At 39.3% G+C, this 16,254-nt stretch overlaps 1 protein-coding gene across 2 annotated transcripts in view; it reads right to left on the reverse strand.

Annotated features, from left to right (window-relative positions):
- The window catches only part of LOC146568566 (zinc finger protein 385B-like), an 84,869-nt gene that overhangs the window by 13,838 nt on the left and 54,777 nt on the right, over positions 1 to 16,254 (reverse strand). For both annotated transcript variants that reach the window (XM_085284667.1, XM_085284668.1), the window contains one exon: positions 150 to 304. In XM_085284667.1, coding sequence (XP_085140793.1) covers positions 150 to 304 — 155 coding nt within the window. The remainder of the gene's footprint in view (positions 1 to 149; positions 305 to 16,254) is intronic.

Below are 16,254 nucleotides of genomic sequence, written 5' to 3' on the forward strand. Positions count from 1 at the left end.
CATCATAAAATATAATGTGCAAACTGTGACTAATGACTGTTTCTATAACAAATGCATGGTAAATGATAAACCTAAAGATGTAAATGGTCAAGGAGCCAAAGTTGCAGTATGTGATACATGTAAGAGAGAAAAGCAGAATGGGTTCTTACCGTGTTAAAATTGGGGAAGAGGCTAAGCGGCGAGGAGCCGTTGACCCTGAGCGGCAAGAAGTGCTCCAGCTGGGCATGAGTGTGCTGCTGAAGGGATCGACCTGGCATGGGCAGGGAGCCCAAGAGAGGGTGGACTTGGTTCTGGGATAGTGCTCCTAAAGCAGGGATGATTAAATCAGAATAAATTCTGAAAAGACACAAATTTCTATTTCAGCCTTTTTCATTTTAGGCCCCCAAAGCTGCACATCGTTCTACACAAACTAGGATAAAGAGTGATTTTAGCACATATCTGAGACTGAGACGCTTATCCACAGTGAATGATTCACTCGGTAAAGCTTTAATGACTTTAGTAATAGTGAGGGACAAATGATGAAATGCTTTGTGTGGCCTTTTCCTGCTTTACAAGTCTATAGTTTATCCTGACAAATGTCTTTGCCCTTTAGTATCTGTGATTGTCTCGGTTCTTTGTCTGAACAAGCAAACAGCTCAGTCAACATACAGAGAAAAAGAATCGTAATGAGGTTTGATGTACACGTTCACCATCTTATGCATACATTACTTTACATCTCACTGGAATTTCACCAGCACTTTCTGCTTTAAAATCTCCTTCCACGTGACCTCTTGTCTCAACACACTTAACTGTAGTTGGCCTAAATGCTTTAAGACTGCACATTCTTTAAAGAGCAACATGGCAGTGACCTTTGTCTAGCCCCAGAGTAACATTAGTGTGTTCGCATTAATAGCCACAGTTTCTTACATAAGCATGGTGATTACAGATCGTTTGTCGTGGCTGTGTATGGAAAGTCCGGAGGTTGTTCGGCTAAAAAGGTTGTGTGTAAAATATTAGAATGTAATATAAAACTGGCTTCAGAACTTTGTTACAGAAACTTTACCCTGTGATGAAAATAAACCATGTTATTGACAAAGAGGTTTAAAAAAGGCAAAATTAAAAACACAATATTTTTATATATAGCGTAAGAAAAAAGGAGAGCTTTGCCTGTGTAGGACTGAAAATGATCAACCTGCACGACTGAGGATGGAGGATTAAGAGAAATGACTAATTATGGATTTAGAGAAGATAAAGTAAAATATAATGTACATTAGGCTTATCTCCAGCACATGATGATAACACATATTAAGCATAACTTTTTGAATGACAGAGAATCTGAAGAAAGGAATTAAATAAATGGCAATTATATAAAATGTAATGTGAGTGACTGTTGTGACATAACGCCAAAAGAAACTTCCTTAAAATTTCTTATTCATAAACACCTAAACATTTTCTCTAAATAGATGCAATCATAATGTTGGAGTTTAATGATGTTATATTTCAGTAAAAGCTTAGCAACCAGAAGGCAATTTTCCTCAATTTTCTGCTTCTTTTAAGTCTAAATTTCAGGATTTATCTCTGGGGATGAGGCGGTTTGAGAGTCCTTGAGCATTAGCATGCTTTTACTAATCTGGTCCTATTTTCTAAAGTATTTGAGAAGAGCAGAGGAAACCAAAGGGGAGACTGGAAAGAGAAACAAACTGGAGAATGATATGTGAAAAGAAATGATATGACTAATACTGCAGAAGGAAAGCTTTTAGTAGGCATGTAAAGAGAGTTTAGGGAGTGATTTATTGTCCTGCACAGGTGCCCAAGTGTTTAATGAAGACGGCAGAAAATAAAGAAGCAGTGGACACCACAGCCTGTCTTATTTTATCATTGCCTGCCACTGCAAAAGCCTCGGGGCACCTTCTTCTTACTGTGAAAATGTTAAAGTAAAGAAACCTGCCAGAATTTGTTTGGATATAATTAGATACTTTATAGGAAAGTAATGAAGGCTATAAACACGTGAAAGAGTAAAGTTCATGCTTGCACATACACTGCATGCTGCAGGGAGGTCTCATGAAGAAATCCTTGAGGCCCAAGATGATACTATAATTCTAATAATGCACTGTACTTGTTCTGTGGTACTGTGGAAGCAGTAGTTTCTATGAAGACTGGACAGTAACAGAAGCATGATAAAATGGGCCAGCTAGTGCTGCACACAACAGGATCTGCAAATGTAAAAACATATTAAGACTTCATGGAAATCTTTTGTGCGCTGGATAATCGGTGCCTAGTTAGAGACCGCGCAATCTCAACTAAATCGTTCTCAGATCATATCAATTTGGCAATCTCTGTTTCGCTCACCATACAGACTTTTTACCCTTTTCAGCCAAAGCCAGCTCAAACATGACTGTTCACTCAAACTCAGACTTCAAACAGATCACAGAAACCACAAAGTTTCCAGTCCCCAAAACAAACCAAACAAAACTATCAGAACATTTATTTGCAAATTTCGATGGCTGGCGGGTGTTGCAACAATGCAACAATACTCCAATAATGACAATAATTCTTGCTTATGTTGGTGTGTCATGTAGTGCAGGTACCACCTATCAAATTAAAAAGTCAGCTGCTCACAGTGACAATGTAAACACTGTCTTTGTTCATGATCTTAGCAGAGCATGAAATGATGTGCATATTTGTACCCATTTGATAAACTGCGTTCACACAGAAGGCAATCCAGTCATCACATGCTGCTTGGCTGCTAATGAAGAGTTGTATGGCTCATTAAATAACACTAATGTATTTACTGCCCCATCACATGTCAATCAATATTGTCCTTCATTCTCATTGGTAGTTGCTTCAATTGTTTGCCTTAAAGTTGAGAAAATCTCAACTTTTTTCCCCTCTTGAAGCATCAAACTGAAATTATTATCATAATAACAAATAAAATTAAAAATGGGGCAGCACTGTCGCCTTACAGCATAAATATCCTGGGTTTGAATCCACCATCTGGCCAGTTACTCTAACTTCCACCGTCCAAAGACACACAGTTAGATTAATTGATGATTAATCTGAAAATTGCCCACAGGTGTGAATGTGAATGGTTTCTCTGTGTTAGCCCTGTAACACAATGGCGACCTGTCAAGGGGGACCCCGCCTGGATGAAGTTGAAATGAAAATGATAACCACATTGCTTAAAGATTAAATTCCCACATCTTATCAGCAGCTACTGAGGTACTCAGATGCTTATGCAATATCAAGCTGGACAGAAACACAACTAAACAAACTGAAACTGATAAACATAAAGAGAAGTGAACACAATAAACTCAGTAAAGATGCAGAGAATAGCAAGTCTTGGCTACCAAATGACTCCACGTGTTGAGACAAATATAGAGGTGCAGCACAAATTAGCACTGAATTAGCAATAAAAAAAATAAAATAAAAAATCAACAATAAGCCAACAAACGAACATAAAATTTGACAACGACCACCAACCACACCCTCTGTTTATTTGATGCTTTGCAGCCACTCCACTGCGCCAGGTATTTGTTGGAATTAGAATTTGAAATAAGGAGTGATTAGAGCTGATTGTCACTATTTACTTGATCCTGCGATTTTAATGTGCTAATCTCCCTGAATATCATGCATGCATAAAACACACACTTTTGTTTTCTAATTCCAAATTCATTTACATGCTCCACCAGGACTGTTTGTGTCACTGGTGTCAATAAAGTGATTTGAACTGAATTAACACCGTATTGAGAGTGAATGACAAAGTAGCAACAAATGAGAGAGCGAAAGAAGAACAGTAACAGGCAATCACAGGCAGAGGACAGACCCTTTCCCCCCCTCCAGTAGACTGATGTGCTTAATCTCCCTGTCAGTATGACTTTTGGGGACAACGATTCCCTCTCCTACACAAATCTGTAATTGATCTTATTAATCTCCTATGCATATATTCACAAAACACATCAGGGCGAGACGTTTAATTAACTGCGTTTGGTGCTGAACAAGCTAGAAACTGCCATCAGCTGTGAGAATCTGTACAACATCTGCCGACAAGAAGAACGTGCTTTTGACGGGACCTGTCTGTTTCAAAATTACCCATCTCATTTACGTCCAGAGAGCATCTCAAAAGATTCACTCTGGCAGACTGGACAAAACAAACGAATGCCATGTTCACATTGTTTCATCCGGTCATAATGGGAATGTGTTAAACAGTATGGCTCTGTAAGCGTTAAGAAATAAAACACCGTAACTTTAAAATTACAACCCTAAACTCGTGAACTCAATTACTGTGTAATTAGGTTGGGCAGAGAAGAATTTAGTTTATGAAACACTTCTAATAAACACAGTTAAAGCATCATTACCAGTGACTATGTTTACATTGGCACTAATATGCTATTAATATTCATATATCCCTTACATGATACAAAATAAGTCTTTTGATATCTAAACAGCATTTTTTTTAAAACCCTATCAGCTCTGTGTTTTACAAACCAGGTAGCCAGACTCGAGATCGACCCCAAAGTCTGCATTTCTGGTCTGAAGAACATACAACTTATTAGCAGATTTTAAGATGTGCAGTTATTGCACTGATGACCTTGTTGTTAACTGGTTGTGAGGATGAGGTGGACCAGAACACCAGTGACACCTATTTCCATTCATGGGGTCTGTGTGGAGACAGTAGAGGATTACAAATACCTCAGTGTTCACATGGGCAATAAACTGGCCTTCATAAAAAGCACAGAAGCCCTGTACAAGCAGGGGCATAGGGGTCTCTTTCTGAGGCTGCCGAGATACTTAATAATCTGCCAGCTCCTGAGGATTCGCAGGAGTCTCTGGTGGCCAGTATTTCTATGCTGTGGTGTGCTGGGGCAGCAGACACCAACAGACTTGACAAACTCAACAAAAGGCCAGTGACATACTGGGGGTGGAGCTTGCAGACAATATTGGAAAACCCTTCACAACATCTCCATGCTGTGCTGTGAGCACATTAAGCAGAAGACTCATGCCACCACGAAGCCACAGGATACCGTGTAGCTGTCAAACTCTAAAAGTCCTCCAGTCATGATTACAGACTGACACCTGAATTATTTTCATTTACATTATCTTGTATGTTTTGCAAATAAAATTGCTTAACTTTATACAGTTTTGCAGTTTTTATTTCAAAATATTACAGTTGATATTTTTCTGGGTTTCATATTTATACTACCGTTTTCTAACATATTTTTTTCTATCGGTCATATTTAAATTTGGAGGCTATTATGTAGCAATTTCCCCTTGGGATTAACAAAATATTCAGATTCTGATTTTCAGGAATCTTTCTTTTCACCGTTTCTGTGTTCATACACCACTTTGCTTTAAATCATTTGTTATTATTAAATTCTGGCACCCCCTCTTCACTTTCAACGGGTCATAGCAGATAGCCGCCCCCTCCCTGCACCTGTTTCTGCTGGAGGTCTCTTCCTGTTAAAAGGGAGTTTTTCCTTCTCACCTAGTGGTTGCTCACTGGGGGTCGTCTGATTGTTGAGGTTTTCTCCCTATTACTGTTACAATATACTGTTACTGTTACAATATAAATCTTGAGATGACTGATTTGGTCCTATATAAATAAAACTAAATTAAATTGAATTGTTTGACAGAATGGAAGAGGGTGGTACTGTCTGCCTGGACAAACACCACAGGAAAGCTTTCAAAAGATTTTACATAAACCAAAAAACATGATTAAATTATTTTATCACACCTATGAGTAAGGGGAATATACCCTTAAACTTGATCATGGATATACTGAGTAAAAATTGAATTCATTCAAATGAAAGCTGATCAGCAGCATGTATGCAGACAAGCTTTATGAGCTTCCCCTGTGTATTTTCCTCATGCTTTTGCAATTCTAGGCATAAAGAGGACCATAGAGGATTGGCATCTTATTGGCCAAGAGCATCGGGAACATGCAAGGCAGAAAACAAATGAGCCATCTTTGTGTTTACACATGAATGGAGTGAAATAAAGTGACGATATTGCTCTTCACAGCTTTTCGAGTGTTACTAGAACATTTTGGTCAAATTTGATAACTAACTTGCTTCATTTGCAACACTCAAAAGAACATTTTCCCTCATTTAAACCCTTTTCCTATCATTGTGGTTAGTTAAAATGCTTCTTGGGTGAGTGCATATCATCTAATGACAGCAGCAGTTGTTGCATCAAACAGCCCAGCATTGTTCTTGGGAGTCGGGCAGCATCTTGGTATGCATTTCTCCTTTCCCCAAATTAAATCCTTAAATGAAGGGCCTCACTCCTATAGCCTTGTGCACACATACACTGCAGCATGTGGAGAAATTCAAAGCTCAACACTGACACAAGTATTGTTCACTCCTTTCTTGATACTATAAATGTAAATCCACCTTTCGAAATGAACCAATCCCTGCTCGCTAATCAGCATTCACATTCTTTTTCTATGCAGGAAAGCTAAAAGTGTAGGTCACAGCAGCCAACCAACCCATACTGAGACAGGATAAAAGATTATGAGCTGAAGAAATTACAGCACGGTAAGAAAAAAAACGAGGAAAAGCTTAATCTCTATTATTTCCAAGATTAGTCTCTGGGTGACTCAATATCACAGCAATCACAGAGGGGGGGGAATGGCATCTTTTCATGAAGAGTGGAGGAAAAGGGGGAAGGGGTGAGAGACTTCCATAGAGGCAAATCACAGTAAAAGCATCAGAGGAAAGGCTTCTTTGCTCTTTTCATGGCAAACGCATTTCCTGGGATTATCTGTCTGAGCCAGACTCTCTGTGTTCACTCTGAACCAACATGGTGGAGTGCAGGCACGCTCTCATTCCTGACACCAAAAAAAAAAAAAACATCCCTTCTCTGCGTGCCATTAATGGTTTGTGACATTAACGGCTGAATTAGGGCTGTTTCCTAATTTAGCAACATTTAATTCAAAAAGCACAGATTTCTTTGTTTTACCACTCTCAAACTACATTTAATGGATTATGGAGGCTTTTAGACTGTTTTCATCTGATTTGGTTAGGGAGACCAGAGTCATTGTTGTGAGCTGAATCTAAAGAGGTATGAAAACTGGAATAAACTGCTGAAAATTTAAACTTGAACTGTCCTGACGTCAGCTTGCAGGTATGAGCTTAAAGTCATCTTCACCCCTTAAATTAATGGGGTCATGATGAATCAGATTGGCTTTCTTGGTGATCTTTATTATTTCTAAGTTGGATAAATGTAGTTTACAGTATGCAGCTGTGGTGTTTAAACAATTATCAAGTACTATGCATCTCAAAAATGTAAACATTTTAAAAGCTAAACAGAATAGTCATTTGTCTTAGCTCTGAAAATCTCACTCAATCCCTTCATTTATCTGAAAATTCAATTGGAGATATTTTTGAACTGAGCATTGCCGTGGTTTTCAGGAATTTGTTGTTGTTCTCATTCTTATTCTTATTATTGTAAGATCTCCTCCCTCCTATTTTCTTTGTGTTTCCTTTGTCCATTTTCCCCTCGGTGTTTGTGTCTGCTGGATCATTTTGTGTCTTCTTGTGGTAAACACTTTCTTTGTGTAGCTTTATTCTTTGTATGTCCTATCCTAGTAGTGGAATAGTCTTTTTTGTTTGAAGAGTAGGGCCAACTACCTAAGTCTATAGGAAAATTAACCCACTGTTCTTTTAATCTACGTTTGAATTTAAGATCTCAGTTGCTAGATTATACAAATTATAGAGTTATAGATTATTGAATGAAACAATGTTGTTTTTGTTAATTATGACCCCAATTAGAGCCAAAATGGAGGAAAACTGAGATTTAGATTGGGGCTTCCTAGAATTCACTACCATATGAGAGTGCAGTCTCACTTAGTTTCTCAGATAGATCCATCTTTTGCTTTGCACTTCCAGTTTCCAAAACACCTACATTTTTGAAAAGAAATTGTTGTTTTTTCACTAGTTATGCATTTAGCTAGGGTCAGTGTCACTACAGGTAGCATGGACTGACCTCTACAGGCTAAACAACAGCACCCTGGCTGCCATTAGGAATTGGTATGAAATTCTTGGGCCCATTGTCAAACCTTTCCCTGGTGCAGTGTGTCCCACGCTCGCCTGACCTAAATCCACCTAAATCCACCTCTGGGACTTTATGTTTCGCTTTGTCCAACACCATCAGGTTGCATCTCAGACTTTTCAGGCATACATACAAACACGTGGGGGCCATACAAACTATTAAGTACCATTGTGAGTAGCCTTGCACATCATTTTTTCACTATGGTTTTTGGGGTGTCTTTGAATTCAGCCCGCTGTGGGATGATAATTTTTATTTCTGTTATCTTTTTGTTCCTAACACATCATCCATATTAACATAGTTGTGTCTGTAAACAGAAAAAAAAACACAGAGAATTTTTTTTTTTTAAAGGTGAGCTTGAAATTTTATCTCATCTTTATTCTCTTAAAAAAAAATAAACAAGAAAAAAATGGCTACACATTTCTGACTCATATTCTGCGTTCAGGTCCACTTTCTGAACTGGTACAAGGAGTGAGTTTCTGCTGCACATCTGTTATTTGTCTGTTTTAAATTGATACATCTGTGTCTTTTGGCCTGATCTCTCCTGCAATTTACACGTTTCCTCATTTTTTTCCAAATACCTGTTCCAGACATCGGTACCTCGCCACATCATAAATCTGAATTACCCGAGTTAAATTTTAACACACTGTTGAGCAGGATGACAGGCGCACTACTTAATGTGCTTCAGTTAATAATTTAAAATAATATAACATTTATAACATATATAACAACACTTTGTACGTTGTTATGCAGAGTGTTTGACACCATAACATGAGCATTTGCAAACATATTAAATTTAAATGAATGTACTTAAAACACTTTTATGGTGACCACCATCTCCTGTGTAACACAAAATCTTTGAGCATAATTAACTATATCACTATGGCCCCTTTTATACATATAATCAAACATTACAGTCACAGCTGTGCTTCATATTCTATATGGTGGGATCTTAAAATCACAGACATTTCCTATACTTAACATTAATCTTTGAGTTAACTCTGTCATTACATTAGTTTAATCAAAAAGGCAGGATTAGGAATGTGTAGCTAAAAAGGCAAAAAAAAAAAAAGTATCCTCTGTTGATAGGTTTGCTGCAAGCCTGCAAAACATATTGTCAAATAATGAAAATTGAATGGTATGTTTTCCAGTCCATAATGGCACGAAGCACACAGCTTTTCTGAGTCATAAAACAGAAGTGGTTAGTGCACTGCGCTTTTGCAGTAATGATGATGCCATTCGTTGCTTACACAACGGGCAGAGAGCTCGGTATTTATGATGAGCTCTGGAGGATGAATTAGCATCCATTAGGACTGCCATTGACAGCTCCGTTAAGCTCTCGCCGCTGGAAACAAAAAGTGGAAAGTGAAGGCCTAATTTCCATGATGGCTTGAAATACTGCCCCCGCCATGCTCTGTGTGGTTTTTAAATAAATCATCTTTATTGTGACAAAGTACATTTAGGCCACAACTGGCAGCCAACAGGCAAGTTCTCCTGCTGGCTGTCAACGTCTATTTAAAGTCATACAGACGCAGCTGGCAGAGCCAGCGGCTTCATGTGAGTTTCTACCTGCAGGGCACCATCCAACCCAGATCAGGCTCCCCGTGGTAATCTGTCCTACTTTCAGCTAAACCACTGTGGGCCCATTTTCACCCCAGGGTCCGTAAACTCTTATTGAATTTGTTCAAGGTGAAATTCGGGACTAGTGTCCTCTGGTCAAAGGAAAATCACAGGATACCGTTGTGGAAGCTTCAACAGCATGTAAAATCCGCATGTGGAAAAGAAAAAAGAAAAAGAATGTCTCCATAACCTTTTTAACCTTTTAATCCACAAAGCAGCAAACCAGCAAGCAAATTTCATCAGACAACTTAACTGAAGCTGATTCACTTCCTGAGATTTTTTGCATCTTATTTGGTATAATGTTAATACTACAGCAACATATAACTAATCAGGGTCTCTGGTGAATTGTGGGTATTATTTTGACTATTACAGGTTTAATTTTTGGTGACAGATTATTTGAATTGCTATCTTTACGTCACAGACTTTGTTTAAATGATGTATTCTACAAAATAACCACGAAAGATAAACAGGCACCAGGAGATAAAGCTAATCTACAGGGAAATTAACATGATTGCACTATCAGGGCTGCTCAGTGTGTTTTGTTTCCTTCACTGACCCTCTGCCCTTTACAATGCATTCTGCACATCATTATCAAATAAACTGCCACCATCTGCTTGAATTGAGATAAGCTTCCGTCCAATCAGACCAGCTGAATAGCAGTTAGCAAATGTGTAGCACATACTTATTGATATTTAAAGCCTGCGCGCAGCTTTATCCGCCTCATGAACTTAGTAATTAGCAGCTTTCTATCTCGATGCTCCTCTCTGAGCTGCAGTAAATGTGGGTGTCTGCCTGATGGAGTGAGTCTGAAGGCTGATGCCTTAGTGGCTTCAGAGAGGACAATCTAACTTCGAGAGATCTTCATCAATGTTGCATTAAAGACGGCAGCTGAATTTATTACAGATCTATTGTAATATTTTTTATGGTTTTGCTGTTTATTTTAATTAAAAGGAAATAGGTTTACAACAATGCTGCAAAGTTAACTGTCACAGAAAATGAGTCCCTGCAACTAAACAGTCATTGTAGAGTCACAACTTGATAACTGCAGCAGACAAGCTTTGGCTTTCTTCAGTTGGCAATGTAAAGGTTGATGTATTTTCTTTAGCCTTCCCAAAACACAAAAACAAGAGAGCAAATCTGCTTACGTGAAAGCTAAAAACAAATGCTCAAAATACACATTTACAGTACTTCTGTAGTATTTTACCACTTTGCAAAAGATCCATATGTAATGCTACACATAAGAACAGCTGAAAAATGAGAGAATGTGAAAACTACCTGCCAAAACTTTTACAAAGCCACCATTTTATGATTTTTACTGAAATTTATCTAGCTCAGGTCCAGTGAATAAATGGACTGGTTCTTAGCACTTTTCTACTCTCTTTGAGCTCTCAAAGCACCCATTCATACAAGCACTTTTTGTATCCAACATTCACATCAGGGGGGAATCTATGATTCAGTATCGTGCCCATTGATACTTTGGCATAGAGACTAGAGGAACCAGGGATTGAATCGGCAACCTTCTGAACAGTAGATGACCTGCTCTACCTCCTGGGCTGCAGCTCAGTAACACTAAATAACACACATGCACAGTGGCTGAGGTAAAAAATATAAACATGGGACGATCGTGGCTCAAGAGCTGGCAGTTCGTCTTGTAATCAGTAAGTTGCCGGTTCGAGCCCCGGCTCCGACAGTCTCAGTTGTTGTGTCCTTGGGCAAGACACTTCACCCGTTGCCTACTGGTGGTGGTCAGAGGGCCCGGTGGCGCCAGTGTCTGGCAGCCTCGCCTCTGTCAGTGCGCCCCAGGACAGCTGTGGCTACAATGTAGCTTGCCATCACCAGTGTGTGAATGTGTGGATGACTCTCATTTGGGGTCCACTATTCATACTGCTTTGACTTGCAGACAGCTTTGCTACCAGTCTCTAATCCAGCCCCTCCTTTTATGTTGTACCCGACTTCATTAATAGAATATCTATGAAGGGGAGTTGCGGCCTATCCCTATGAAGGTTACATGGCTGCTTCTCAGCTCAACTTGATGCTTCAAAACAATGTGATGCTTTTTTTCCCCCACTACATTTCACTGCAGTTGACCTAATCATGCACAAATTGTACCAGTTTATTACATGAATTCAGATAGAGAGTATCTTAATTTGCAGTCAACCTTTTTTTGTGGGCAATGTCATGTCTCCTGGCAGCTGCATATTTTAGCAAGTTTTGCATTTCACTGCTTGATTTCCAAGGCACGTTGTCAGAACTGGAGACACAATATTTTCATTCCTGTCAGCATTTCAGCAAAATACCAAAACGTTAATCCATTTTGCTGACAAAATGCCTGGAGTGTGTGTATGTGTGTTCACTTGCTACTGTGCGCTCATGTGTGCTGTATCTTTAAATGAAGTGTTTAAAAAAAACCCAATGACAGACAAACAGAAAATGTCTTCAGACAGCAACCAGACATGAGCAGTAGCCAGTGGGTGGTAGAAAAGGTTGTTCTAGTTTCACACCCAAGCAGTAGTTTAAAAATAATTAAAATATATTTCCTTAGAGTTTATGTAGGTCTCAGACAAAGGCATAACCACATAATACCAACTGCTGTGTTGAGGGCACGGAAGGTGTATTAATGCAAATGTCCTCAAGAGTCACGGACAACAGAGAAGAAAACAGAGTGCATTGTTATTTAGCTTCAGAGTGCTGGATAACTCTGAGACCGACTGTCTGCATTTCTTGATTTGGCAGAATACCAGACTTTGCCAGTAAATGAAAACCAAACAGCTGTGATACAGTACCACTAATCAATTGTCCTTGTTGGAGCATGAATATCCACCACAAATTAAATTTAAAAAAGGCCTTAAATTGTAAATATTGCATTCAGAATTTCATTAATATTTTCAAGCTACAACAAATATCAAATTATGCAAATCAGCAACAAAAGTAGACCCATTGTTTGGTGAAGTAAATAACCCAATATTCTGCTGGGGAAAAAAAAAAAAAAAAAAACGGGTGCATGTGAACATACCACCCACGTAAACATGAATGTAGACCAATAGCACCAGCACACGGCCTGAGCAAAAACAGGAGTAGGAAACCAAAAGGCTACGGCAGCGGTCCCCAACCTTTTTTGCGCCACAGACCGGTTTAATGTCAAACAATATTTTCACTGACAGGCCTTTAAGGTGTCGTGGATAAATACAAAAAATAAAATGATACAACCAAGACAAAAACAGTGGTATTTTGTAAATATAATAATAAACGCGAATTCACTGTGTAATTGTGTAACTTTATTAGCAGCGTCCTCCTGAAATGCACCAACAACATTAAGAGTAACACCCTCCTCTCTGCCCCTTAATGCTCTCTGGTCGCTATGGTAACGCTTAAATATTTCTTTCAAAATAAGACACACAACTACAACACGGGAAAAGACCCAGGGAAACAGAGTTAACCATAAAAACCCTGAAAACCAAAAATTTCACACCTGAGCCTCAACTCTCGCAGCCCGGTACCAAACGACTCACGGAGCGGCATGGGTCCGTGGACCAGGGGTTGGGGACCGCTATGGTTACGGCAGGGGGGCCTCAGTTTGAGCCCCACTGAGACCATTTCTGGTGTGTCCACCTTGCCCCTGCTCCTGGTGCATGTCTACTCTCTATAACAGATTTGGAGCCAAAGTAGCCCATTGGTTGTTCACAACTGGCCTGTGCGTCAATGGGAAATCACAAATTTCATTCATTTACTGGTCACAGGTAAAGTGGTGCACATAGTTTTTAAAGAGCAGAATGCTGCATTTAAGGATTACAATTTGAATCGCTTTTATGAAACTAAACACGCAGAGTAACACAAGAATTTAACTGATGCAGAGTGGGACATCTGAATCTTTGCTAACAACGGTGCAAAAAAACAAAGACTTTTTCAAGCTTTACACATCCAAGACACAGTAAAACACAGTAAAGACCAGATTTGTTATTTCCCACAAAAATCACAAAAAACAGTAAGCATTTCTCTGATCAGGAGTTTATCAAACAGTGCTTGCTGGACTCTGCCCTGAAAGAAAAGAAGCATTTGGGGATATGTCCCTGGATGAAAGCTGTGATGTGCATGACACACCCCAGTTACTAATCTCTTTAAGTGGGATAGCAAAAGAGTTTGAGATTATGGAGGAGTTGGCTGCGATGCGCTGAATGAAAGCGTGTATGACAGTTCAAGCTAAATGCTAAATGCATGCTTGGAAAGGCCGGGCTGAAATTGGACAAAATAGAAATGTCAGTTCTTACCAGTAGCAGTTTATAAATAGATAAAATGAATATTGAGCAGAACTGAGTTCAACTTAGTGTTGCATGCCAATAAACGATCAATAGGGAACACTGATGTCCCACCCCTGCTCTATACTATCGTGTCAAATAAAGGGAAACTAAAACTGGCTAAAGGAACAAAACAAAACAAACATAATTACTGGATTGCTGTTTTGTTTTGGTTAATTCCTGATAAATTTTGTAATCTTTGGCTCTTGTCGATTGTTGTTAGTTTTACTTGCTTTGGAGGTTTCTCTTGTTAACTGCTTACCGCCTGATCAGTTTCACCTGTGGTGCCTTTCACACCTGTTCCCCTTCACCAATTAGTTATATGTTTATTCACCAACCCATGGGTCCTTGTTTGGAGTAGGCCCAGCTGTTACACTACCAATTATGTCATGTCAGACAGTACCAGAGACCCTCAGATAACCTGTTTCTATTCATAGGGGCAGCATAACCAAAATGTAGAACTCATTAAATTTCACTCATTTTTCACACAAAAAAAATCCATATTTTGTAAATACTTCTATTTAAATATAACCCAATAAATGCAGATAAAAAAATAAAATGGAAAACCCAGGAATCGCTGTCATGTTTTGTCTGTTGACTGTCTGAAGACGGGCAGTAACCAGTAATCTGTAGTTGGTGTAGTTCCAATAGAAATTACGTAGGTAAGCAGTAATCGTTTCCAGTGAATTTTCAATAAAGCTGACAGCAATAAAAAATGTTCCTTAGATTACACAAGAATAGGCTCAAATCAAAAGAACATGATTAATCACTCTCAAGCCTCTCTGATGTATTGGTAGCCGACGGTTAGAAAACAGTTCCTGCGTCACTCATGCTATTTCTGATAACACACACACACACACACACACACACACACACACACACACACACACACACACACTCTATGGGATTTAAATGTCACTTTTAATCTGAAGGTAATTATTTGAAAAAATTAAAAAATATGATTTTACTTGAATCACAGGAGTCACGCAGCAGGTGATGTAATGCAGTAGAAGGCCTTCAGGAGTCCTGTGATGTGTGTCGCACACGTCCCCTTCTCACAGCCTGGTTGCAGAAGCAGATATCCTGAGGGTGCATGACTTTTTGGCAAATCCAGAATATGACAGAAATCCGTGGCATGTGCCTAAGCCATTAAAATGCCTTAATGTAGTTGGTCTTGGCATGCAGCACCATTCCCAGGATACATCTGGAAAAAATTGCCCTCCTGATGATGCAGGATGTGAGTCACCCTAAGCTTCTTCATGTACAGCTAAAAGTTCAATATTATATTATATTAGATGCGTGCCAGTTTTTTGTTTTTTTTTACTGCACCAGCCTGTGATTTAGCTAACCCAGTATCACGACAAAGCGTGTAATAAACACGCCGATCCACCGTGTCCATTTCATGCTTTGCCCCTCCAAAACATGAAATGTACACGCATGCAGAAGTTGACACAGATTTAGACAACCTGCCACATTTACGTGGCAAGATTCTTTAGTAACAACAGAAAAACAGATCCAGTGTGACCACATGCAAAATAACACGCATGCACTGTTACTAAAGCAGAACACTTTTTTTTTTATTCTGTGTAACACACAGATTCCAATTTAACCCTGAAAACATTAGGATGAATACTACACTGTATTCCTCTTGAACCAAATTTAACTGACTCAAACAAGGTCAGGCAAAAGAAAACAAAGAAGAATAGTGACAGGTGCCCTAAAGAAAATATCCTCCACATCATCACAACACCACCACCCTGAACTGTTGATACAAAGCAGGAAGGATCAAATCCTTTCTTGTTAATGCCCAATTGTGACACTACCATCTGAATAACGCAACAGAAGTCAACACTCAGACAAGGCAGTGTTTCTCAAATCTTCTACTTTCCAATTTTGGTGAGCCCATGTGAATTATAGCCTCGGTTTACTGTTCTCAGCTGACAGGAGTGGCACAGATGTGCTCTTCTTCTGTTGCTGTAGCTCATCTGCCTCAACGTTCAACATGTTGTGCATTCAGAGATGCTCTTCTGTACACCTGGGTTGTAACGAGTGGTTCTTCAACTTAAGGCTGCCCTTTTATCAGCTCAAGTAGTCTGGCCATTGTCCTCTGACAAGGCATTTTTACCCAGAGAACCACAGCTCAATGGATATTTTATCTTAGAGCAGCCTCTGTGCCTGAGAGACGTTTGTGTAGGGACATCCCAGTAGATCAACAGATCCTGAGACACTCAAACCAGCCTGTGTGGCACCCACAACCATGCCAAATTATGCCAGTTTGAACTTCAGCACACCATCCTGACCATGTCTAAAACTGCTT

This window comes from Mchenga conophoros, linkage group LG8 (genome assembly GCF_057382185.1).
Source record: "Mchenga conophoros isolate Kocher_MC1m ecotype Shallow Benthic linkage group LG8, M_conophoros_male_GT1.1, whole genome shotgun sequence".
Classification (NCBI taxonomy): domain Eukaryota; kingdom Metazoa; phylum Chordata; class Actinopteri; order Cichliformes; family Cichlidae; genus Mchenga; species Mchenga conophoros.